Consider the following 27,298-nt stretch of genomic DNA (forward strand, 5'->3'; position numbering starts at 1 on the left):
CATGTGTCAGTACTTCATTCCTTTTTATGACTGTATAATATTTCACATATAACCACATTTTAAAAATCCATTTATCCATTGATGGGCATTTGGGTTTTTTACACTAATAATCTCCATTTATTGACAGTTTATTCTGTGCCAGGCAGCACCAGGCTAAGTTACTGACCTTATTTCACAGATAAAGAGGCTTGGAGAGTGTGAAGAGTTTGCCCAAGATTAAGAGCTAGCAACTGGGGGAACTGGGGTTTGAACTCAGGCGAACTTCAGAGGTAATAAATTCACATGACAGAACATTAGAAAAGGTCCACAAGGGCATTCAACGAAAAGTCACCCTTTTCCCCACGTGCCCCAGCCACACATTTCCCTCCTCAGAGACATCTGCTTTTGCCATGCTGTGGATCCTTCCAGAGAACTATTTATACCTCAACGTGTATGTATCACAATTCATTGACTAATCTGTCCCAATGATTTGAAATGTCACTTTTATGGTATAATAGATTCTTATACATATTTATATTACTTTTCTCAGAGCTGTCCTGGCTCGTTTTTGCCTATCTTTTATGTTTTCCATTTCTCTAAAATCCTTTTTATCTTCAAAAAAATTTTTCCTTTTCCTGTTTGTTTCTCTTAAGGCATTATGTTCATTCACTCGTATGATTTTATTTAAATGATTTACTTTTGGCAGTGTTGGGTATTAGTTGCAGCATGTGGGCTCTTCGTTGCAGCGCAGGGGCTCTCCCTCGCAGCTCGTGGGCTCTCTAGTTGTGGGGCGTGGGCTCCACAGCACGTGGGCTCAGTAGTTGCGGCGTGCGGGCTTAGTTGGCCTGCGGCATGGGGGATCTCAGTTCCTCAGCCAGGGATCGAACCTGCATCCCCTGCATTGGAAGGCAGATTCTTAACCACTGGACAACCAAGGAAGTCCCCACTCTTGTATTATTTTAAATTTAGTCCTCATTTCTGAATTTTTTTTCTTTTATTTTGAATTCTGTCCTGAGTTCTATCATCTTACCTAATATTCTGGTTTACGCAGTTCCTTCATCTTTTTTTTTAATTATGGTAAAATATACATAAAACAAAATTTAGTACTTCAACCATTTTCAAGTATACAATTAAGTGACATTAAATACACTCACAATGCTGTGCGACCATCACCACTATTCAAATTCAAAATAATTATGTCTAAAGATTGAGCAGGACCTCAGAAAGATGGAGGCAGCAGCATAGTTTCTGAATCTCTCCAAACCCTTTCATGGAAGAAGATCAACTAAAACCAAACACCCATAGGTGGCATTTATCAGCATTTACCTTTTCCAGAACTTTTTCACCATCCCAAACAGAGACTCTAGAGCCATTAAACAGTAACTTCCCATTCCCTCCTTGATCCATGTTCTTTCACCTTTTCCACTGTTTTTCCTAACATCTTTTAGCCCACTTTGAAATAATAGGTTACAGTTTTGATCTGTTTTGTGGACCTGTCTTTTCCAACTTGATTTTATTGTCTGAACAGATGCTATGCTGCTCCTTATTCTCTTTTTGCTTACACTACCTCTGTATGGGATTTGATCCCAATCCTTTTCTTTTATTGATTTTTGGATGAAAAAAGTTTTAAAGCACTTTGAAAAGGAGGTGCGAGGCCATGTGGAAACGTGTTCCTCATGGCTGTTTCATCAATGCTTCATTTATACTGTTTTGAAATAACTCTTTTCCAGGAGGCATAAACCAGTGGGCTTTATCATTGGACAGAGTTCAGGGAAACGACCCCACGAAAGCTGATCACCTTAGCAAAAATGATTTAGTTATGATTTCACCCAAGATTGGTCACAACCAGCCTGGGAAACTCAATGAACCAGAGACAAGGTATAATGCCATCTTTCCTTCTCTCTGCCTCAGCTCTCAAGGATTGGCCACCTACATGTTATTCGTAATTATTAGTTGGTTTCTGTTCATAATTACTATCAGAAGACACAGCACTTATGGGTCTAATTACATTGCCCGGCTACGCACCATTCTTCTTCATTTTGGCTTCCTGTCCACCAGCAGGAACCTGATTTATTTTTATTCTCCCTTCACCACAGCCCAGTAATTTTTGTGAATGACTCTCAGTCTCGCCAGAATCTGTATCTCTCACTCTGCCCCAACATCCCACCCCATCATTCACTCCCTGAAGTGTACTCTAGAAATTTAGGTATACTGGATATTTTAACACTGTTCACCATCTGTTATGAAACCAGAAGAAGAGCAGCTCTCTTATGGAACGACGGAGAACTTGTAAGGATAAAACACCAGTCTGCAGGAGAAAGGGGAGAAGAGAATGATGGAAATAGTTTCTGGAAAACTATTTTTACATTATGTTTTGTTTGTTCTTGGTAAATAAATTGAAATCTTCTAAACATTAAAAGAAAATCTAAACCACTAAATTCAATAATACAGGAATATAACTTTTAAAAAAAATTTCTTTGGCTGCGCAGCATTTGGGATCTTAGCTCCCCAACTAGGGATTGAACCCACGCCTGCTGCACTGGAAGCGTAGAGTCTTAACCACTGGACCACCAGGGAAGTCCCAGGAATATAAGTTTTAGAGGAGAAGTTATAAACCCCTTGGCTATGTGAACTGGAGATTTTTAGTACGAAGTCATATATTTTAAATGACTTGGAGCTTTAAAGAAAGGAAGGAAGGAAGAAAAAGGGACTTCCTTGGTGGTGCAGTAGATATAATATCAAAAATAAAGTAATTAATTAAATAACTTTAAAAAAGAAAAAAAAAGCTGAAATCCACCGACTATTCAGGCTGTTATATCTCGCTATTTCCAGATACATCCCTTTCAAAACTTTCGGTAAAACATTACCTTATGTCAGAACAAATGAATTACAAACTTTTCTCTTTGTCCAAAATTTGAGAAATTCCCCTACATTTCTACCTTCAAATTTTATAAAAAGGGAAAAGTAGTGACAACCCTTCTACTTACATCCAATTGCATCATCTGGCCACATGCCTTCTACAGCAATCAAATATCTACAAAACAACAAAATTCGAGTCATTTGTAAATAAAAAGAAAAGAAAATCAAGGTTTCGCAAAAAAGGTCCAATTTCCCTTTACAAATATAGATATAAAAATCCTAAGAAAATATCAGCACATCTAATCAATAATTATTAAAGAATGATATACACCAGGACCACAAAAAGGCGTTATTCCAAGGATGCAAGGATAACGCAACTTTAGAAAATTTATTAATATAATTATTTACATTGATACAACAACTTAATTAATAAATGAAAGAGCATAAAATACAGGACCAAACTGGCAGATGTTAAAAAGTTATCTGATAACGTGCAACAGTCAGTTTGGGTGAAAATGCTCTGTACGCTAAAAACAGGAGACTTAATATGACAGAGTATTCATCAAGAACCAACAAATAACAAAAGACAAATCAGGACAAATATTAACATCATATCTAAAAAACCCTATCTAACCAACCATAGGAGCCAGAGACTTAGGAATCACCATCACTGACAGCTATTTCTCCCTCACCCTCATCCTCAGCCCACCACCAGTGCTAACAATGATACGGCCTACATACCTCTAGAATCTGTCCACATCTTTCCACCAAAATGACCACCATACCCTGGTCCAAGCCACCATTATGCCCAATTTCTACAAAAGTCTCCTAACTTGTTTCCTCGCTTCCACTCTTTCTCCCTGCAGTCTATTCTCTACTCGGTAGCAAAATGATAGGTTGAAAATGCAATTGGGTATGTTCCATGCACTCACCTTCAACAAAGTTCAATGGTTTTCTATTAAAGTCTGAAACCTTAAACATAAGCCTGCACGATCGAGCTCCTACCCATACTTGTAGCTCCATTATAATCACATGCTCCCCCAACAGCCCCACCTTCCTGGCCTGTTCCTCCAACACACCATATGCTTTCCTCTTATAGGGTCTTTTGATATTCCTTATGCTCAGAAATCTCTCTACAGTGTCCCTATCTGCTTAATACCTACTCATCCTTCAGATATCAGCTGAAACATCCCTAAATAAACCTTCTCTAGTCTCCATGATGAGATCAAATCCTCCCTAAAATATGCTCTCATGGTACCATGTTCCTCTCCTTGGCACTTGTCAGAGATGTAATTCTACATGCAGTGTATGATTCTTGAATATCTATTCCCTCTCTGGACTGTTAGAATTCACAAAGGGCAGGTCAAGTCTTTTCACTCACAAAATTTCACAAGTCTTTTTGCTAGCCCCCAGCACAGTACTTAAACATAACACATGCTCAATAAGTATTTCCTGCATGAACAACCATAAATTGGTACAGTGTAGCAACAACCACAAAAAGCATAAGGGCACCAACTCTTTGATGCAGAAGCCCCATTCTGAGTGAAGTTAACTGAGACAAAGCATATATATTCAAAGGTGTCCACACAGCAATGTTCATTACTTTGACGTTTTATAATATCAGAAACTTCGGACTTTTATATGTTCATCAGTGAGCAAAGGAACAATGCAGCCTTAAAAAAAATAAACAAATGGGACCTAATGAAACTTAAAAGCTTTTGCACAGCAAAGGAAAGTAGAAACAGGACGAAAAGACAACCCTCAGGATGGGAGAAAATATTTGCAAACAAATCAACAGACAATGGATTAATCTCCAAAATATATAAATAGGTCATGCAGCTCATTATTAAAAAAACAAACAACCCAATCAAAAAATGGGCAGAAGACCTAAACAGACATTTCTCCAAAGAACACATACAGATGGCCAAGAGGCACATGAAAAGCTGCTCAACATCACTAATCATCACTCAACATCCTGCTGCACTTGATTCTTTTACCATAATTAACCCACTTATAGTCACTACATGTTTATCTTCCTAGATAACTGTAAGTTGCTACTGAACAAAGACTTCTACTCACCTCTGTATCCCCGTGCCCTAACAACAAACCTATAAGCCTCTCGGTGTTTACTGAAACAATTTATTTTCTGAGTCTCTACCAATTCTAGGGAGTGGATAGTATAGTCTCCTCCTCATTATCAGTGAGCCTGACATCTGTGGGAGGGGCTTATAGCAGAGGAAGTCACCAATGGATCATAACTAAGGTCCTGAGACTGCAATGGCAGAGAGCATGGTGAAGTTAGCCCACTACATGCAGAAGACCCACAGAGGAGTCAGCATATGCACTGGACTACACTTGGTATAACATGTGAACAATCAAGGTTTACAAACGTGTTCTCATGCACTTGTAAGGATCTTCTAGCCCACGCAGAACAGATAGAACACACACAAAGGAGCCTGGAGGAAGCGAGTAGGCCGGCAGCTGCACCCTAACATCTTAACAGGTAACATTTCTGTGACTACAGTTTACACAAATTGGATCATTTGCTCCCTTTCTAGACACCCTGGTTATCACAGGCAAGGCCAAGCCTCTCAAGTTTTAAAGCTAGAGTACAGGGAAGATCTGTGAATAGGGCTGAAGATATTTAAGAGCTAGTACCTGCATTAAGCAACCAGGTTATAGAATGAAAAGTCATCTTGAAATTCCAGTCTCTCCCTCGCTCTCTCACCTCCTATCCCCTATCTTCCCGCCTCCATCTCTATTCCTTCTCCCCTACTCCCTGTTTTATGTATAAATGTGCATCATTTTATATATACACGGAATATTTACTGTCTGTTAGATTTATGTAATAAAGTGCACACTCCTCAGGCTAAATTTAGAAGGAGGACAAAATGAACACTTTAACATGGGCGTCAGTGGCGTTTCAAAGACAAAAGATTCCTCAGTCTTAAAACATGGCAAACACCACGTTCCTTCTGATAGTTAGATGCTAGAAAAAGGCAAGTGGATCCTTAAAATTCACACGCTATTAAGACCTACTATCAACAGAGTAGATCTTAAAGTGGAAACAAGAAAACACCAGCCTTTTAAGTTCTTCCTGTCTGAAGATAAGAATAAGACGTGGTAGTGTTCTTCCTCACCTGCACCCAAAGTGTAAAAGCAGCAAAAATATCTTAAACACATATGATGAGGAAGCCGCTCTTCTGGTCCACTTGTTCTGTTTTGCTTCTAGGGATCTGTCTCACTCCGAACCCTTGCTTTTAGTTTTCTCTTTTATATACGCTAAGAACCTGAGAGTCTTAACGTTTTCTTCCAGCTCGCAACCAATAAATAGGACAAAAGAACATTTTCATTTTTTATTTATTTTCCATTCAAATTTTTAAAAAAGAGATAAGTAAGCTAGTTCAGTTCATATTTCTCACAAAAATCACTTTCCAAACTAAACTAAATTGTTAGTGACAATAAACAGGAAAAGCACCGTACTCTATTAGCACCATCTGACATTTCCACCTTAATGTTACCAAACGTAACAGGCCTAATGTCAGAACTATTAAAAATGTTCAAAATCCCCAACCCCACTCAAAATGCATACCAAAGTTCAGGTAAAGGAAAACAAAAACAAAAACAACTCACCATTATCTTTATTTTCTTTCAGAAACCCATATAAATTCCCACTGGAATTTAACACTAGTGTCGTCATCTGGCACCTGATGCCCAATTGTACAAATTTTTAAATAAGGAATAGTTGCTGGTAAGTCCTATAAGGCAAAACCATGACAATATGTATTATTTCCTTTGCAGGGAAAGAATAAAAAATTAAGAGAAGGCAGAATATACACCAAGAGAGTACATTAAACTTAGTATGTCAGTCATTCTGATAAGAGCCATTTTTTCCAAAGCTGCTTTAACCAGTAATTATCACTTCATTTTCATTAAAACTGCAGAATGGACAGTTACTAGGCATGCAAAAGGAAAAGCAAATCTACGTGAACGAATGGACATGTAACTCAAAATGATATAAACAGTTCTACCTACGTTTATGTTCTATCTTACATTTCAAGGGCCATAAAGCGGCTGTGATTTAAGGAGAGTAGTAGAATAGAGTCAGAAGAACTTGGATTCGAATTAGGAAATAGAGCAAATTTCAGGCATTGTTGAGAACTGGTATTCTTGGGGTGGGAGAAAGTAGACTATCAATAGAAGACAGAAAAGGATAAGTGAAAATTCTCTAGTTCTGAATTTAAATGGAAAGTAGCAGCAGGAACCTATGACAAATTTTAAAAATATTAAAAACAAACATATTTCCTAGCTCTGACCACTGAAAAAGTCTAGAAACAACTGATGTCATGTTAAAAGTACTCAGGAGTCACTGAAAAGCTGCAACTGGCCAAAGATAGGGCCTCAGTTAGAATAATAACTGTAATGGAGTCCACGGTGATAGGAATAAATAAAATTTTACAAAACTGGTCACCACTGGAGGATATTTGTGAATCAACTCATTAGTTTGAAAACTCTTAAATAAAAGAAGAGAATCATGCCTCTATAACTGGGCAACCAAATAGTTGATGAGGGGAATCTTCTCCTCATACAAATATACCCAGCTAATAAGTGAAAAAAGAACAACAGAATTCACCATTTTTTGAAGCCTCAACTGAATTAATGGATGTAGGTATGAATCATCAGTGACTGCTAATATCACAGAAAGAGACAATTATATGTCTCCATGGAAGAACACATCATCACCTATGAAACTGTCTTGCCAAAACAAAACATGCAAGCTTCATTGATCAACTAATTTGTAATTGATCAACTACCAATTTACAGGAAATAAAAGGATTGAAGAATATGTTAACAACACATGGACTGTAATCATCAAAATCTAGATGGGACAAATTACCTGGTTTCTTTAAAAATAAAATTCAAGGAGGAAAAAAAAAGTGAGAGAGACATGGAGGGAGAACCTATAGATTAAACAAGACTTCAGAGACCTAACAATCAATGGCAAAGTACGGACCTTATTTGGATCTAATTCAAAATTCTTATAAACAATTTTTTATGACATTTAGGAGACAACTGCAAATTTGAGCACTCACTGGGTGTTTACTATTAAAAAATGATATTAAGGAATAAAAGTCCTATATTTTAAATATACACACCAAAATTGTATGGGTGGGGCTTCCCTGGTGGCGCAGTGGTTGAGAATCTGCCTGCCAATGCAGGGAACACAGGTTCGAACCCTAGTCTGGGAAGATCCCACACGCCGCGGAGCAACTAGGGCCGTGAGTCACAACTACTGAGCCTGCGCATCTGGAGACTGTGCTCCACAACAAGAGAGGCCGCGACAGTGAGAGGCCCGTGCACCACGATGAAGAGTGGCCCCCACTTGCCGCCACTAGAGAAAGCCCTCGCACAGAAACGAAGACCCAACACAGCCAAAAAAAAAGTAATTAATTAATTAATTTTAAAAAATGTATAGGTGTTATTACATGTTGTCTCGGAGCTGCTTCAAGATAATATGGAATGGGGTGAAACAGGTGGGGGTATAGATAAAACATGACAGCCATCAGTTGGGAAATATTAAAGCTGGATGAGTTCATGGGTATACAAGGAACACTCACAGTATTTTGTATACTTTTGTATATGTTTAAAATTTGTGATAATTGTTTAAAAACAAGACGACACTGTAGAAAACAGCTTGGCAGTTTCTCAAAGGTTAAACGTAGAGCTACCGTATGATCCAACAACTCTGCTACTACCTACACTGCACATCTAACAGAACTGAAAGCAGGGATTTGAACAAATATCTGTACACCAATGACCACAGCAGCATGATTCACAATACCTACAAGGTGGAAAACAACCAAGTGTCAATCAACCGTTGAATAACAAACTATGGTCTATATACACACAGTGGGATTTATTAAGCCAAAAAAGGAATGGCATTTTGTTACATGCTATAACATAGATGAACCTTGAAAACACTAGGTTTAGTGAAATAAGCCAGACATAGAAGGATAAATGTTGTAGATTCCACTTACACGAGGTACCTAGAATAGGCAAATTCATAGAGACAGAAAATAGAATAGAGGTTACCAAGGGTTGGTGGGAGGGAAAATGGGGTTGTTACTGTTTGATGGTTACAGAGTTTTTGTTGAGGATGATGAAAAAGTTTTGGTTATAGACAGTGGTGATAGTTACACAACACTGTTACTGTATTTAATGCCACTGAACTGCATATTTATAAATGGTGAAAATAAATACGATTTATCTATATTTTACCACAATAAAAAAAACAGGAATAACTGAGTTGAAATTTCAATTCTTCCTTGTCCGAGAGTCAGTTTCATCGTCTTTAAAATTAGTAATTGTAGTTGTCTATCCTCTGAGCTTAGTGCAGAGTAAGCCCTCAGTAGGAGGTATCAGTAGTACTTCCACTTCAACAGCAAAGGATTGTTGTGAAGATTAACAAAGTCAATGGATATGAAAGAACTTTCTAAATGGCAAACTGCTATACAAATCTTAACAAACATTAGGTGTTACTGTCTCCCAAGGCCATGGAACAGGTCAGAAGAAGGATAATTCTTTTGCACTGGTATGTCCTACATGGGCCAAGAGAATATATGGGTTTCTGTACTATATCAGAAGGCATTAGGAAAAGGAAGCATAAAAATTAGAGAACAATTGTCTTTTACAGTGATGCTTAAACACGCTCAGGCAACTGCTTAAAATAAGTGCTAAAGACATAATGGACATACCTTTCTTTCCTTTTAGGCTACTACTATTCTACCTAAAAGTTTATTTCAATTTCAAAATATAGAACATGGAAGCTTATAGAATTTCTTCAGCATATCTAGAGCCTACTGCCAAATACTATAGTTCAATTCATATCTTTAATCTCATTTTGAAACAGCAATTACAAATGTGTATTTATGGAAACCACTAGCTTCCCTTTTTGAACCCATGAAAGAAGGCCAGGATTCACCTTAGCATAAGATGATAACTACTGAATTACTCTCAATTATTACAGTATCAGAAAGAAGGTCATTTTCAATTACGGGTTCCATTTACCTCTGGCTTATAAAAGCGGCGAGTATATGTTAAGTCAATAATCAGCCCAAGTTCTTCATTCTGTTCTTGGAGTTTGTTAAAAAAGGTCCAAGAGGGAAAATCATTCTTCTGGAGCAAGATTCTTTTCAAAACTGTGTCAGAAAGAATAAAATAAGAAAGCACATGTGTTTAAAATCCTTTATTGTATTATCTATTTATTCAAACCCTGTGATGCTAACATATGAGATTCAAAGTAAAGTTTCTTCCTCTGGAATTTACAAGCGATATTACAATCCTTTCTTCCAGAGAGATTACAAGGAAGAAAATAGCTCACTTCTATATATTTATTTCTATGTTTGTTTATTTCATGTTGGTCTCCTAACCAGACTGTAAACTCCCAGAAGGCAGGGACCACATCAATTTTGCCTACCACTGTACTGTCAGCTCCAAGCAGAGTGCCTGAAAATAGACACAAAAATAAATACGTCTTGAATATCTACATATAGGAAGGATGGTTTTCACTGCTAAATATTCTTTTATGTATTTGGCTTATTTATGTACTCTGTTCCATTGATCTGTTTGGTTATTCAACTGTCAGCAACACACAGTTTTTTTTAAATTAATAGACTAGTTTTAGAGCAGTTTGAGATTCACAGCAAAAGTGAGCAAAAAGTTCACAGTTCCCACTTATACCCTCTCTCCTTCATCCCACACAGCCTTCCCCATGATCAACATGCCATACCAGTGTGCTTCATTTGTTAGAATTCATGAACCAACACTGACACATCATTATCATTCAAAATCCATAGTTTATTGCATTCATGGTACAAGTAACTGACTATTTCTTTATTTCTAGTATAGCCATCCCCAAACATTTACATACTGAGATACATATTACTTTCTTATAAATTACTTTATTCTTTATTTATAGTTAGGGCAGTACATTGTTGTTGTTGTTTTTTAATTAAGTACAAAAGTAGGTTGTATTCATCTATGAATTCCATTTCTGGATAGTAAAGGAGGTATTAAAAAGTATTTGCTACAAAAAGGGAAAATGGAGTATGACAGGGTTGAGAGCCAGGTCGCTATATGGTGAATTCAGATTTCTGGAAGAATACGGTATTAACTTTTGCTTACCTTTTTTAAAGGAACTTTGAAAGCAAGGAAACGAGTCCCAGGCATCGGCTGTTCAACTGGGAGATAGTCTTCCCACCTGTTAATATATTTTTTGTTAGGCAAATTTTATGTTAGGCTGTCTCCCTGCATAGGATGGATGTGCCGTGAAAATGGAAATCATATCCCTGTAGGGTAGGTCCCTCTTCTTTCTGCTTTGCATTTTGCTGCTCCACTTATTCAACCCCACCTAGTTATAACCTATACTTCCCTTGTTCCTGTTGTCCCATCTTGAAAACAGATAAAAGGTAACAAAACAATGCAAAGGTCTCCACAAATAAGGGATATCTAAAACGAGAGCTGGCCAGAACTTCTGTATCCCTGATAAAACCTAGCCCGGTGCTGATTACTAAGGTATCATTAATACCTGCGTGTTGACTGAAATAGTTTAAACTCAATTCTTCCACTTCACAGTTTATTTTCAGTCCTCATACAAAACCTGATAATAAAATTCCTTAATGCTAGGAATCACAGTGAAAAATAATATCTGAACTGACTTCTGTAAGATGAGTTAAACTAAGGTTAATTCAGTGAATCTGAAGCATAAAAAATGAGGGCAAAAGTGGCACAAGGTGGGGTCATAGAAGCAGAGAGGATTCTAGACCACGCACAGTCTTAAAGGCCAACGGTTTGTTTTCTATTCTCAAAACAATGTTTTTCAGCGATGTTTATGAGCAATGTTCCAACTTGTTTTTACGGTTTCTTTTGTGAAGAATGGATTAGAAGGAAACAAGATATATGGACACTACTTAGGACCTAATTGCAACAGACAGGCAAGTTCAGTATTAGGATGTTGAGGAAGAGTTGACAGATTCAGAAGAAATTCAGATAAACTGAAGCGGGCTTAATGAGGTATGAGATGGAGGAAAGGAAGGTCTTAGGGAATTAAAGCATTTACCGCACACATGAGCAAAGTCTCAAAATTAATCATTTGAACGTACAGAGGTAGATCTCTCAAATGACACCGGTTAGGAAGCAACAGTACGCCCTTTATAATTCCGAGGGGCAACACAAATCAACTGTTCGATGGAAAATTCGGCGGTACCGGTGCATTTTTTTCACTCAAACTTAGTTTCAGTTCCTCTTACTCACATTTTCTGTGCCAAAACAACACAGCTTGAGGAATTGAAGGGGATTCCATCCTGGTAACTAAGGAGGGTCCCCAACACTGACAGTCCCATCTTAAAAAGCAGTCCCTCTGCATTTTACCCGAGGAGCAATGGCCAGAGCCTCCCATTTAAAACGATGGGGGGAAATCAGAACATCACACACTGTCCCTTTCACCTACTGGGAACTGATCCGTGAGACGACCAGTACCCCCTAGCACAGCGCGGACGGGGCAGCGCGCGGGAGCAACAGTCACAGGAGACAGCACAGGAGACGAAGCCCAGACCCAGGGGTTCTGAGCTCCAACGGCAACGCCCAGGGGCCAAGGCGTATTACCTTTCCGGGATGTGCTTTCTGCCCTTCCTCCTGGCCGACGAACGTCCGGAAAAGCCGCGACGCTGACCCCAGCGCCCACGGGCACGATGCCGCCCACCCAACGCCAGGAGTGCCAAAGTCGCCAACCCGGCGCCCCCGGTGCCAGCACAAGGCCCCGAAACACAAGCGCCTTGGCACAAGCCCATGCAGCTCGCTGACCATCTTCTACTGCGCATGCGCTACCGCCAGTCCAGATGACGTCCTCACACCGGCCGACTGAGACGCTTCATTGGTAAAGAGGAGTCTGACGCCTGCAATTCCCTCCTTAGCCGGAAGATGGTAGCAGAGGTCCATTAGTTCGTGTGTGTACCCTTCAGAATTCCAATCATATGGGACATGGAAAGTTGTCCCACTCTCCCAGTATCTTGTGTGGTTCTTTCAGATATTTCCCAAGTGCTTACATTCACACTTGTTGTATCTTGTATGTAAGTATTTCTACCTAATGGAGATCCTGTATTTTATACAAGAGCAGCGTACTATACATAGTCTACCATCTGTCTTGGATAGTGATTCTCCCAGTCAATTTTTGCGTACATCCATTCCATTCTCTTTAATAGCTGCGTCACATTACATAATTTACATGGCCAGTCCAATATTGATGGACTTTTGGTTTTTTTCAGTTTGGGGGCATTTTGTTTGTTTTTGTTTGTATCCTCTGTTACAGATAGGCTGCAATGTGAACCTCTTTATACATGTGTATAGCTATATATAAATTTCTAGACATAGAATTTCTGGAATGAAAGAGATGCAAACTTAAAATATTGAAAGTTTTTCAAACAATCTAATCTGCCTGATCAACCTCCAAAAATATTCTATCAACTTATACTCCACTCACAGTGAAACATTTATTGGGTTTCTATTATGAGCCCGGTATCAAGCTGGAGGTTGACAGTATGTATTTACATTTTAGACAACACCAAAAAATGCCTGAGAGAGATAAGAGTGGAACTTAAGTATAACATTTCCTCACAGTATCAGGCATAGGGATCTGCACCTGTTAGAAAAACTATGAATCCTGCCACAAGTGGAACAGCAAAGAACAGCATGTCCTATAGTAGGTCTGAAGGTATAATAGCATACTAAATTCCATTGTTATTTATAATAACAAATGTTTTTTGTTAGTTTTACTTTTCAGTTTCTAATTTCTGAAAGTATCTTACATACACTGTGAGTAATCTTCACAACCATTTGAGCTGGGTTAACTGAGTCAGGAAGGTCAGAATTATTGAATGAATGAATGAGTGAATGAGTAAAACATCACTAGCTTTAACGTACCTGGGACAGTCATAGTCTAACCAAGTTTCAATCCACAATCATTTATTTACAATTCTGAAAACTTCCACAGAATTACAAATGGGACAAGAGTAGTAAATTACTATTTGGATAAAGAAAAGATACAAGTTAGCACAACCTAGTTTACAAACTTACAATTAGGCACATTCAATTTGGTGCTAAGTCATAAAATATTCTTTTGCAATTTATGAAAAATATCCAATAGGCATGTAATGGCCAAAAAGTACTAATGATACAAATATCTATAGACATGAAAATGTACAAATTGTGACATAAATCTATCAGAAACTAGAAAATCTATGTTGGTCCTATAGTTCCAGCTTGCTAAAAGATACAGGCTTTGGGTGGGAACACAAAAAAATCCAGACCTGGCCATAAAAGGGTTGGCAGAAAGTATGGGAACTAGCAAAGAGTAGGCCTCTGGATGGGAGTGGGTCCAACATGAGATAAAACAATGCATTAATGGGTATGTAGTAGGCTGGGATGGAAAATATAGGAGCAAGGGATATTTGGAGAATCTGACAGCTAAGTATTTGACACTAACAAAATCTACCAGTATCCCATAGGGCCTCAGGTACCATGCAAGGGTTTGAGGGATTCCAGTATTTAATTAAACCAAAATGTGACAATGGGAGGAATTAAGGACAGCCTCAGGGGTAGATGAACTGGGGATGTTACACCAAGACATGTCTCAGTTAACCTGATGGGTTCAAAATGCAGGAAGTGGGTATACGGGACAAGACAATACCCTAACTGTAAGAATAAAGGTTTAGGTCAGGGTAGGGCCTGATGTTGCTAAGTGTTGAAATAGAGCTCTTTAGTTTCTTCCTCCTACATGTAAGATTCTTTAGAGGTTAAGATGATGCTCAACCTGCAAGCTAAAGTTAAACGGCTGGAACTAGGGAGAGAAAATAAGTTACATAGGCTCGGAACCAGGAAAAGCCTAACTAAGGGTTTGCCTAACTAAATAGAATAGAATGTTGGAACTGAATATTTTAATATGTAAACATTTTACTGATACCAAAATGTGTCTTACCACACTTCCCCCAATCTCACACCACCCATCCTAACCTGCAGTAGCTATGGGTCCCTTGATTTCCATGGAAATACAGAGAAAAGAGACACTGATCTGGCTTGCAGGTATTTAGTAAGTTGTTAGCCTCACATCACATATTAGTATCATGTAAGTAGGCGATCTGAAGTAGGAAGCTCAGGGGAAAAACCTTGAAAAACACTTAAAAGCTTAAGCCACATCTCTGTACTACAACAACTTTCACAATTTCTACTCAGGTAAGCATCATCCCCATCAGTGAAAAAACTCATATCTCATAATAGGAAAAACAGGCCTAAAAATTAAATGTGTGTCTTTGGAGGTCCCATCTATGGGATATCTTCCTGGTACTAGAAAAGTCCCCAGAAAGATCAATCTTTGCACCCCTCCCTGAAAGCTTACCACCAAGGAAAATGACTAGATCCATAGATTTCCTCCCTCAAACCAGCTTACCTCACATATAAATCATTAGCAACTCAGCTCTTACTCACATCACCACAGTCACAAGAGTGGTTAGGGAGCAAAGCACCAACCACGGGAACTAAAACAGAGGCAACCCAGGCCAAGCTGGGCTGATGGCAGATGTCTGCTCCTTACGCTTGGGTGCATAACGCGACTCACCGCAATGCCTTTTTCACAGACCCTTTTTAAAGTTTCTCCACAAAATCCAGCAGGTCAAGTTCGTTCATGATGCTTCAAGATAAACGATCGTCAAGAGAAAAACATGCAGTATGTCTTACAATGTTGGAGTCCTTAAAAATATGACAAGGAAATAACCATGCAGACAAAACCAGAGCATTTTAAAAAATCTGTATTCTACAAACGTACCAGTGAATGCTATTAATAAGGTACTATGAGAGAAAACAAAATGAGAAATATATGGAAGACTGTTCCCTTTAGTGTACAGAATTCATGGCAGTTGCCGCACTATCGAGCTACTTACATCTATGACTGTCTGTTCTGGTAATACTAAATGAGGCCAAAGTGTGTCAACTTGTTTCCCACAGAAACCAAAAAGTCTACATGAATCTCTTTTCTCCTGTGCCCTTTCACCTTATCTGCTCCCAGTTCTCCATGAAATGTCCTCTTCCTTCTCTAATTATTCTCCTCTTCATTTTGCTTGGCCTTGCACCCAAGCATGCAAGACAGAGAATCCTAGAGGTCCAAGATTCTAGAGTGGCTGTTTGCAAGGGGGAGGAGATTACAGTAACTGCCACACTGTATATACTTCTGTGCAAAGAAAAAGGGACAGTATTCAGAATGTCTCTCACATATAAAGGAGCTGGATGTCAGGATACCTGTGTGGCCCAAGGAACTTCTAGTTAGCAAATTATGGGGAAAAAATTGCAATCAAAGGCTGGAAGAGGAAAGGTTTGCAACCAGCTCTGTCTCCTAGCTCTCTGGTATTTGCGTCCAACGAGCAGAGTCTATTTTGTGAAGCATCAAGCACTGAAAAGAAGATTCCTGCTGCAGGAAGTTGACAGGAAGTAACATCCATGAGGGTGAGAATGCAAGATCAAGGCTTGTCCTAGAAACAATGCCCATAATGGAAAAAAAAAAAAAAAAAAAGGAAAGCAGAAGAGAAATGTAAGTCGCAAGTCCAACCTGGCCCAGCCTGGCCCAGCCCAAGGAAGGTAGGAGTCAAGGAGACGAAACTGAAAGAGAAGAGCCTTGGACCACAACACTCTCCACAAGGTACACTCAACAAAGTTCACCCTACGCTTCAACCAAGTTACAAAAAGAGCTTCTTAATCCCTACTTTTGCTCCTTAAAAGCTGCTATAAGTTCACTAATTAGACAGGTATGATTTCAGAACAACTGTAATAGTTCAAACTAGATGGCTCTTGCCTTCCTAAGGATATTAATTAAATAAGATATATATATATATATATAGCTCTAAGTATATGATACATGAAATATAATACTCTCCAGGATATAGGTAACTGTTAGTAAATTATATTAATGAACGTCTGTAAGAAATGTTGCAATGATTTCCCTCATGTAAGAGCCTGGGGGAGGTAAATCTGTCTTCTAGGATTTCCTCCCCAGAGCTCAGAAATTTAGGTGTTGTTTTAGCTCTCCTACACTCTCTCCACCCAACCCCGCCTTCCTGTTGGGGATCGGACCTCCCTATTGGCTATCTCATACCTTGAAACTGCCTGCCTCGTGACATCATTCTCCTACATCATCACAAGTGACCAGTGAGCAGTAACCTGTGACCTTTGTACTGCACACATGCGCCGTTCAGCTGCAGCCACTCAGACATCCTCTGGTGTTGTCTCCTCATCCCTTGTATCTGCAGTTGATGTTTTCTCTTCTTCTCTGACCACGTCAGGTAAGAAAAGAAACTTTTTAAAGTTTTTCGTTAGGTTTATTTTGCCCCTAAATTTACTAGTAGATTCACAATAGCATGGAATAATGAGGGAAAGTACTGAACTAGAAGTTTGGAGACCTAATTTCAGTTTTGACTTTGGCATTTACTATCTGTGTCACTTTGGACAAATCATTGACTGTCTCACAAAGCCTGATATTTTCCTTATCTGTTACGTTAGGATACTACATTGGTTGATCACTCTGATCCCTTTCTTTTCTAATATTGAGCCTTAAAGGGTACCCATGTAGAAAATGAAATCAGAGACTTCTCAAGAGTGTTTCAACAGAAACACAGAAAAGCCAGGTGACACAGAAAACTAGCAATATACAGCAAGATGTTTCATCTCTAAAGGTCTCCCTCCACTAATATGTCGACTAGTTGAAAAGAGAAAATAGGGAGAGAGGATGGAGGGTACTGGGCTATAGGGAGGCACAGAGTCAAACGTAAGGAAGTTTAGGATTGTTTTCATCAGCACAGGCCAAGAGGAACCAAGAGATAGGATAAAAATATAAGAATGAAGAGGGAAAGCATAGAGGAGCTCTCAAGAAAAATGTAGTTTGCAATGGAATGTTGATGGGAAAAAAAGATTTTAAATTAAAGCAGAAACAGCATAGAGTGAATTCTGCTCAGAGCAGGGCAAAACAAAGTTGATTGTAGCAAATCCTTATTTTAACAGACTAAGAGGAAAGTAAGGACAGAAGAGGGTATCACCAGGAAAGGCAGCTTACCAGAAAAGTCATACTCAGTTTTTTTTCTTTTATTGCCTCTCTGAATACAGTTGGCACTTGACAGTTTTGAATATAAACATTTTAGAAATACGTCCCAGAAATGATGCTTCCTATATACAAGAAACCAAAGTGGTTATCTAGGGTTCTGCTTTTCAATGTTTGATTTTTTCTAATTTTTCAACTATGTAGACGTTTTACCAATTAAAATTTTTAAATGATATCTTCGAAATTGAATCAGAAGGACTATTTCCTTTGTGTGATATGTAGCTTCTAAGGCAAGGTTGCTTTTCATCTTTACAGTTCTTTCCTTCCTAACACAGAGAGCACATTGATCAACAGCCATCGTTCGTTTTTAGATCTTAGCTACCTAAGAAGAAAAAGAAAAATTCAAGCCCCACATCTCTAATTCCAAATTGAGGGAATTCGCTGGCAGTCCAGTGGTTAGGACTCGGTGCTTTCACTGCCAGGGCCACGTGGCACGGCAAAAAAAAAAAAAAAAAAAAATCCACATTTATCTAGAACAATATTGTGGAGTCCTTTTGATGTTCTTACATTTGAAAATCTTTTTTAATTGGATTCTAGTGATGATGGTTTTTTTAGGTTTTGGGATGTCATCTTCATGGATGTTGAAGATAATAATAAGATAATCTAAGTTCTAGGATAAATACAAAAACCTTCTTGATACTTTTTAAGCTTCCTTTCTGCTTATTGTATGTTTCTATTCTTTGAAATATATATTTCTACCAGGCTTAATACCTGTTATTGCTGGGTAAAAATATGAATGAGCACAATGAAATTCTTTTACACTTATTATTTTGCTGTCTGCTTTGTACCAGTTTTCATTGAAATACTTGTCTGCATATATTGTGGCCCCCTATATATTTACATTGATTGAATTTTGTTGCTTGTTATGCATTTTTACTGATATATCTTCTCTGTCTGTATGTATTGGCTTGGAATTCATTCAAAATCACCTTCTATCGTGTTTTTTGGTTAATAGTACTCACTAAACTACAGTGGGCAAAATTCACTTTCATATTATTGCATGTATGGTACAGAAGGTCATTTGTTAGTAAACTCATTATGCTTTGACACTTGCCACATACCCCAGTTTTCATAACTATGTATTTTACATTATGTAATATGTTTTTCATGATATTTCTTTGTCTTTCTAGAACTTATTGTATCTTCCTCCATATAAATCATACGCAATATATCAGTTTATTCATGTATTAATTATTACTGCTATTATTATTGGTGGTGGTGTTATAAGCACTTTACAGATGAGTAATCTGAAGTAATCAGATAACTTTTTTCTTTCCAAAGCACTTAAGAAATTCACTTTCAGGTAATCATTTTGAGGTGAGATAAGAAACCAGGTTTGAAGAGGGTAAAATTACTCTTTAAATTTACCAGTTGGACTGAGCTATATGTGAACTCTAGGTAATAGCGTGGGAACTGCACAAGCAAAGTGAGACACTGAAGAATACAATGGTAATAGCCGTACTGTTTTCTAACGGATGAAAAAAATGCCTATATTATAAGTTCTATTTCTCCCGCTTTCTGGCGGCATCATGCTCAGAGTAGTGTCCTGGAGAGCAAGTCAGGATACTTAGGTTCTGAAACCTGGTAAGGATATTAACATAATGAGAGAACTTGAACAAGTCAACCCGACCTCTCTGAGTCTCAGTTTCTTTCCTCATGAAATGCGACTGTGAAAATAGAAGTTCTCTAAGATCTCCTAGTTCTAAAAGGTTTCCAGTCTAGGAAACAGCATAGAAGTCAAAACAAGTGCAAGCTGAAGGGAAAGATAGGGCAGGGAGAAGGTTGCTTCCAGCCTAGAGAACAATGTCTGAACCACACCACTTGGGTCTTCTGCCCATCTGTGCCCAACATGGGAGCACAGGCAGCTAATACAGAAGAGTGTAAAACTGCTCAGTCCTTGCAACCATCATAACGGTCTGATTTTTGGTTTCTCAGTAAGTATTGACATTACAGGTGTCTGGATAGCAAGAAACTTAAGATAATGCTGTTCCTCAAATATAGTGAGAATTTATCAATCTCCCTGATGTTTTCATTACCCTCTTGTTCTTACAGAAAATTTCCAAAATCCATCTCGACTTGGAACTCTGAATTCTCTGCAGCACTCTCTTCCTGGGGTGAGCAATGCAACTTCCCTAAGAGGAAGTGTCTGCAACTTCTCCAGAGTCTCTGCTAGTGCCGCCAGTTCGGAATCAGCTATGGCTACCTATTTCTACACACTCATGGGTAGTGCCTACATTCACCACCATTCTAGCACAACTATGTTATCTGGAGTTACTGCTCAGAGACAGATCTCCACTTCAGCTGCTTCCTATCCGGGTGTTCTTGACTGTGACATCACAGGAAGCACTGAAAAGAATTCTCCTTCACTCGGAGACTTTACTCTGGCAGTCACTGACCAGCACACAGCTGCTTCCTCCATGTTTATGGCAGCCCAGTATGATAAAACTGCAGACACCAATAACATGGTCCCTCTATATCCATCACCTTCTGCCAGGCTTGCTCAGGGAACACCATCTCAGATTCCAAATCAGGGACACATCCTGTCACTTCCCTACCAGGAAGGAAGCCAGGTGTATTACTATAACCAAGGCACATTGGGGTCTTTACTGAATGGAGAACTTGGCTCCTGCCTGCAATCCTATGGCTCTGTGTCATACACAGGAAGTAGGGTCTCTGTGCAACCAAAAGTGGTTATGGTACTAAAGGAGATTCAGCCCACAAATATCCAACCACCAGCTTCCACCTCTGGAATCTACTACCCTGTGTCTGCTCAACCCGTCACAGAAACAAGTTTTCAAGGTGAGTACAAATGGCAAGAAAGTTGAACAATGAGGTCAGCATTCAAAAGTGGGGTCAAATCTACAGCTGGGAAGTGGTGTACAGACAGGTAGAATTTAGATCCTGAGCCTTTAATAACCACTACCTTCGCTCAGGGCTCTCTGGTTTTAGACTCTATACAAGAACACCTAGGGCTTCCCTGGTGGCGCAGTGGTTAAGAATCCTCCTGCCAATGCAGGGGACACGGGTTCGAGCCCTGGTCAGGGAAGATCCCACAGGCCGTGGAGCAACTAAGCCCATGTGCCACAACTACTGAGCCTGCATTCTAGAGCCCGTGAGCCACAACTACTGAAGCCCACGCGCCTAGAGCCCGTGCTCCACAGAAAGAGAAGCCACCGCAATGAGAAGCCCGCACACTGCAACCAAGAGTAGCCCCCGCTAGCCGCAACTAGAGAAAGCCCGTGCACAGCAATGAAGACCCAGTGCAGCCAAACAAATACATACATAAAATAAGTAAGTTCAAAAATAAATAAATAAAAATAAATTTTTAAAAAAGAACACCTAATTGAGGTGGGAAGGTGGGACACTGTAAATGTTATCTATGCTGCATGTACAAGAACCCCGAGAGCATACCAACAGGTACCACATTTTTCACTGCTGTAGCCGATCGTTCCCCTCTACTACCACACTGTATCACTCCCTTCCCTGATCTACTGCTACAGTCTCTTTGGAAGGTGTTTCAGAACTCTTGTTATCATAGTGCCAGTTTAACTGTCCTCACTTCCCTAATTTATACCAGGATTTAAGACCTTGTGGTCCGGGATCCTGTCCAGAGCAAGCAGGCTAAGACTCTGTCCTTGTTTATTTATTTCATCAGGAAGGGCTCTACTCCCTCTCCTAGTTCATGGTGTGAAGTGTTCTTAGCCTCTCAGGAAAGTGGGGAGAATTGAAAGGACGCTATAAGAGAATGCTAGGCTTTGTAAAATATTTCATTTCTTTAAAAAATAAGACTCATTTTTTATTTGACTTTTAACAATCCTATGAAATACAAAGAAAGCCAAGAATCGGTGACATGAAATGAGCACCAGTAAGAATTACAACAGTCACCCCTTATCTCGTAGCATAGGGCACTGTCCGTGATCCTTAAGAAGAGTTACTAGAAATGCCTTGCCCATCTTGCCCCTAAACACCAACACATCAATCATGTACCTTGAAAGGTACATGAGTGCTGTGTTGGTGTTTAGGGGGAGCATCTCACTTACCAGGGACTGACTTCTACCTTGATTCCTTTGTAGGGATCGAGACTTCACTGGTGACGAAAAATTCCCTGGGATTGCCACCTCCAAGCCAGACATCTGTGTGACACAAACTCAAGAACTCCCCAGGTCCTGCAGGAGCAGAAATATCCAGATACTTGAGAGTAACCCACCACCTGAACTTGGGGACATTTCAGGGACAGCTCCAGTCCAGAGCGCCAGTAGTCTCCTGGCCCTGCCTCCAGCTCCAAGCCAGGGACAAATAGAGAGTGAGCACTTGGAGGATATGAAAACCAAGCTTTCAAAGCCTCTGGATGCCTACAGATCCCAAGAGAAAACCAAGAGCCTCCATTACTCCCTTTAGAAATCCCTAATATTCACCAGCTCCTGGCCTGCACGGATGTATCCCCTTAGCCCAGAGGAGCAGCCTGCTTCTGAAAATGCTGATCTGGGAAAGAACAGCCTGAGTTTTGAGGACCTAGGGACACTTGAAAATGGGATGGAATCTAGCAGTGGTTTTGCAGACGTTACTACACTGGCGGAGGATATTCACCTTCCCCAGCTCTTTTATTCTTTGAAAGATCTTGATCAATTCAAAGGTCCCAACATGATCAAAGCCAAAGACACCAGAGCCATTAAGGTGAATCAGGTGCAGGAAAAGCCAAGTGTCATAAAGGTTCCCTCTGCTCAACCCAGGAAGAACAAACATAAAGCCTCTGAGCCTATCAGTGGTGCTCCCAAGGCCAAAATCCAGCCAAAGAATCCAGAGTGCCTGCTAGGGGGAGAAGTGCTTCTACGCCATGCTGCAGTCAGGGACAGCGCTCCTGTGACCGCGGCCAAGCATTCCAAAGGCAAACCTCAGAAAGCTGCATCCAGAAAGATCAGCAATACTCAGAGCCACGGGCAGGAAAGCACCTCAAGGACCAAACGAAGGAAGAAGGCTGAAGAGAAAAAGCAGTCAGGGAACAAAGTCAAGGCAGGAGAGAAGCCAACAATTCCCCAGACGAAGCGAAAGGAACACCAAACTGAGCTTATCCAAGAGAGCTTTAAAAAGCCTCGAACCTCCCTAGGCATGTGCAGGCTGGCGTCTGTGAAGGTTTTTCATGCACTGGGGGAGAAGAATGATAAGAAAACTGGGCTCTCTTCCTGTCGGGTCTTGGGAAATTCAAGCAACCCTAAACACCCCCAGCTATCCAGCCATGGAGGTATACCCCACCTGAGGGTAAGAGTCCTGAGAAAACTCAAGTCAAAGCCCAGAAACCAGACAGCAGAGCTGAGAAAGAGTGTCCATCTCCATCCCAGTAGGAGCTGCCGCCTCCTGGGAAGGTCAAGTTGATACCTCTGCCGTTTTCTGCCTGGGACAAGCCTCAATCTCGACCTGCTCCTCGGAGGCCACAGTCTCTGGCCTCACATCGGCCTGCTGTGGCTGAGTGTGCCCGGCCTGTTTTTACTAACTCAGCTCAACCTCCTGCAGTGAGTTCATCCCACCCAGCTCCTGCCTCTTTGCCAGGTCCTGCCAAACCATCTCAGCCAACTATGACTAACCAACCCAACCGGGTTGGACCGACCATACGCAGCCTAGTGTCCCTCAGTCTGCTGCTCCTAGGCCTGCACCTTACGGAACTTCATCTTGCACTTCTCTCCAGCGGGAGCCTATTCCCCCTGCTGTGACTAAGCGCCAGTCCCCACCCAAGCTCCAAACCCCTTTCTACTCCAAGACTTCAGCGAGCAACCAGTCCCATGGAGGGAACCCTATGTTCCTGAGCCAGTAATGTCAAAGCCCATTGAACACGAGCAGAGGCCAGAGCGGGAGGCCATGAAGAGATGGGCTCAACAAGAACGTATTGCTGCCAAATACTCCTCTTTGGGGAAACTGCAATTTTTCATTGAGAGGGAAAAAGAAATGGAAATTGCTGACTATTACGGATATGTAAAGTCAGAGCTGCTAGGAGTGTTGGTGGCACCTTGGGGACCAGCTGCTCTTCCATATACAGATAAGACAGGTATAAATTTCTCTATTTATTTTGATATATTTTAAAACAATAAAACTGAATAAATAAATGTAATAGAATTCATAGGTGAGTAATAAAACTTTTGAATTTTGAGATGCTGCTAACTGTGGTGTATTTTTTGTTTGTTTTTTGATGGGGTTGGAATCAAAGTCTGCATGAGAAAGGAAGGACTGAAAGTTGGATGGGAGAATGAAGGAAAGGGATAAAAACAGAAGAAAGAGAAAGGAACTTGGCCCAGGGCTAGGAAGGCCAAAAGACATTTATGGATTTATGAAAGGAAGCAGGAGTGGGGATGAAATGGCAGAAGTAAAAAGCATGATGAGTGGTCAGGGGTGAAAAAACAAAATTTGAGTAGAATTGAAGATGACAGAAGGTGAGTCTAGGTTTACTAGGAGAAACAGGCATTATGTTCATTCACTCGTATGATTTTATTTAAATGATTTACTTTTGGCGGTGTCGGGTATTAGTTGCAGCATGTGGGCTCTTCGTTGCAGCGCGGGGGCTCTCCCTCGCAGCTCGTGGGCTCTCTAGTTGTGGGGCGTGGGCTCCACAGCACGTGGGCTCAGTAGTTGCGGCGTGCGGGCTTAGTTGGCCTGCGGCATGGGGGATCTCAGTTCCTCAGCCAGGGATCGAACCTGCATCCCCTGCATTGGAAGGCAGATTCTTAACCACTGGACAACCAAGGAAGTCCCCACTCTTGTATTATTTTAAATTTAGTCCTCATTTCTGAATTTTTTTTCTTTTATTTTGAATTCTGTCCTGAGTTCTATCATCTTACCTAATATTCTGGTTTACGCAGTTCCTTCATCTTTTTTTTTAATTATGGTAAAATATACATAAAACAAAATTTAGTACTTCAACCATTTTCAAGTATATAATTCAGTGACATTAAATACACTCACAATGCTGTGCGACCATCACCACTATTCAAATTCAAAATAATTACGTCTAAAGATTGAGCAGGACCTCAGAAAGATGGAGGCAGCAGCATAGTTTCTGAATCTCTCCAAACCCTTTCATGGAAGAAGATCAACTAAAACCAAACACCCATAGGTGGCATTTATCAGCATTTACCTTTTCCAGAACTTTTTCACCATCCCAAACAGAGACTCTAGAGCCATTAAACAATAACTTCCCATTCCCTCCTTGATCCATGTTCTTTCATCTTTTCCACTGTTTTTCTTAGCATCTTTTAGCCCACTTTGAAATAATAGGTTACAGTTTTGATCTGTTTTGTGGACCTGTCTTTTCCAACTTGATTTTATTGTCTGAAGAGATGCTATTCTGCTCCTTATTCTCTTTTTTCTTACACTACCTCTGTATGGGATATGATCCCAATCCTTTTCTTTTATTGATTTTTGGATGAAAAAAGTTTTAAAGCACTTTGAAAAGGAGGTGCGAGGCCATGTGGAAACGTGTTCCTCATGGCTGTTTCATCAATGCTTCATTTATACTGTTTTGAAATAACTCTTTTCCAGGAGGCATAAACCAGTGGGCTTTATCATTGGACAGAGTTCAGGGAAACGACCCCACGAAAGCTGATCACCTTAGCAAAAATGATTTAGTTATGATTTCACCCAAGATTGGTCACAACCAGCCTGGGAAACTCAATGAACCAGAGACAAGGTATAATGCCATCTTTCCTTCTCTCTGCCTCAGCTCTCAAGGATTGGCCACCTACATGTTATTCGTAATTATTAGTTGGTTTCTGTTCATAATTACTATCAGAAGACACAGCACTTATGGGTCTAATTACATTGCCCGGCTACGCACCATTCTTCTTCATTTTGGCTTCCTGTCCACCAGCAGGAACCTGATTTATTTTTATTCTCCCTTCACCACAGCCCAGTAATTTTTGTGAATGACTCTCAGTCTCGCCAGAATCTGTATCTCTCACTCTGCCCCAACATCCCACCCCATCATTCACTCCCTGAAGTGTACTCTAGAAATTTAGGTATACTGGATATTTTAACACTGTTCACCATCTGTTATGAAACCAGAAGAAGAGCAGCTCTCTTATGGAACGACGGAGAACTTGTAAGGATAAAACACCAGTCTGCAGGAGAAAGGGGAGAAGAGAATGATGGAAATAGTTTCTGGAAAACTATTTTTACATTATGTTTTGTTTGTTCTTGGTAAATAAATTGAAATCTTCTAAACATTAAAAAAAATCTAAACCACTAAATTCAATAATACAGGAATATAACTTTTAAAACATTTTTCTTTGGCTGCGCAGCATGTGGGATAGTTCCCCAACTAGGGATTGAACCCACACCTGCTGCACCGGAAGCGCAGAGTCTTAACCACTGGACCACCAGGGAAGTCCCAGGAATATAACTTTTAGAGGAGAAGTTATAAACCCCTTGGCTATATGAACTGGAGATTTTTAGTAAGAAGTCATATATTTTAAATGACTTGGAGTTTTAAAGAAAGGAAGGAAGGAAGGAAGAAAAAGGGACTTCCTTGGTGGTGCAGTAGATATAATATCAAAAATAAAGTAATTAATTAAATAACTTTAAAAAAGAAAAAAAATGCTGAAATCCACTGACTAATTATTCAGGCTGTTATATCTCGCTATTTCCAGATACATCTCTTTCAACACTTTTGGTAAAACGTTATCTTATGTCAGAACAAATGAATTACAAACTTTTCTCTTTGTCCAAAATTTGAGAAATTCTCCTACACTTCTACCTTCAAATTTTATAAAAAGGGAAAAGTAGTGACAACCCTTATACTTACATCCAATTGCATCATCTGGCCACATGCCTTCTACAGCAATCAAATATCTACAAAACAACAAAATTCGAGTCATTTGTAAATAAAAAGAAAAGAAAATCAAGGTTTTGCAAAAAAGGTCCAATATCACTTTACAAATATAGATATAAAAATCCTAAGAAAATATCAGCACATCTAATCAATAATTATTAAAGAATGATATACACCAGGACCACAAAAAGGCGTTATTCCAAGGATGCAAGGATAACGCAACTTTAGAAAATTTATTAATATAATTATTTACATTGATACAACAACTTAATTAATAAATGAAAGAGCATAAAATACAGGACCAAACTGGCAGATGTTAAAAAGTTATCTGATAACGTGCAACAGTCAGTTTGGGTGAAAATGCTCTGTACGCTAAAAACAGGAGACTTAATATGACAGAGTATTCATCAAGAACCAACAAATAACAAAAGACAAATCAGGACAAATATTAACAT

The 27,298-nt window shown here is 39.7% G+C and overlaps 1 protein-coding gene and 1 pseudogene across 1 annotated transcript; one reads left to right on the forward strand and one right to left on the reverse strand.

The window, feature by feature from the left end:
• Positions 1–465: 465 nt before the first annotated feature.
• On the reverse strand, positions 466–12,716 carry LOC132435631 (RNA/RNP complex-1-interacting phosphatase-like). The gene is made up of 7 exons (XM_069541288.1): positions 12,502–12,716; positions 11,023–11,098; positions 9,907–10,037; positions 6,472–6,596; positions 2,967–3,013; positions 2,214–2,287; positions 466–875 (listed from the first exon to the last, which is right to left on the reverse strand). The coding sequence occupies exons 1-3, from the start codon at positions 12,714–12,716 to the stop codon at positions 10,032–10,034; spliced, it is 297 nt and encodes a 98-aa protein (XP_069397389.1). The 3' UTR covers positions 466–875; positions 2,214–2,287; positions 2,967–3,013; positions 6,472–6,596; positions 9,907–10,031.
• Positions 12,717–17,119: 4,403 nt separating this feature from the next.
• On the forward strand, positions 17,120–25,929 carry LOC132434791 (uncharacterized protein C2orf78-like; annotated as a pseudogene).
• The last annotated feature ends 1,369 nt before the right edge of the window (positions 25,930–27,298 follow it).

The sequence above is a fragment of the Delphinus delphis genome, chromosome 12 (genome assembly GCF_949987515.2).
Source record: "Delphinus delphis chromosome 12, mDelDel1.2, whole genome shotgun sequence".
Taxonomy (NCBI): domain Eukaryota; kingdom Metazoa; phylum Chordata; class Mammalia; order Artiodactyla; family Delphinidae; genus Delphinus; species Delphinus delphis.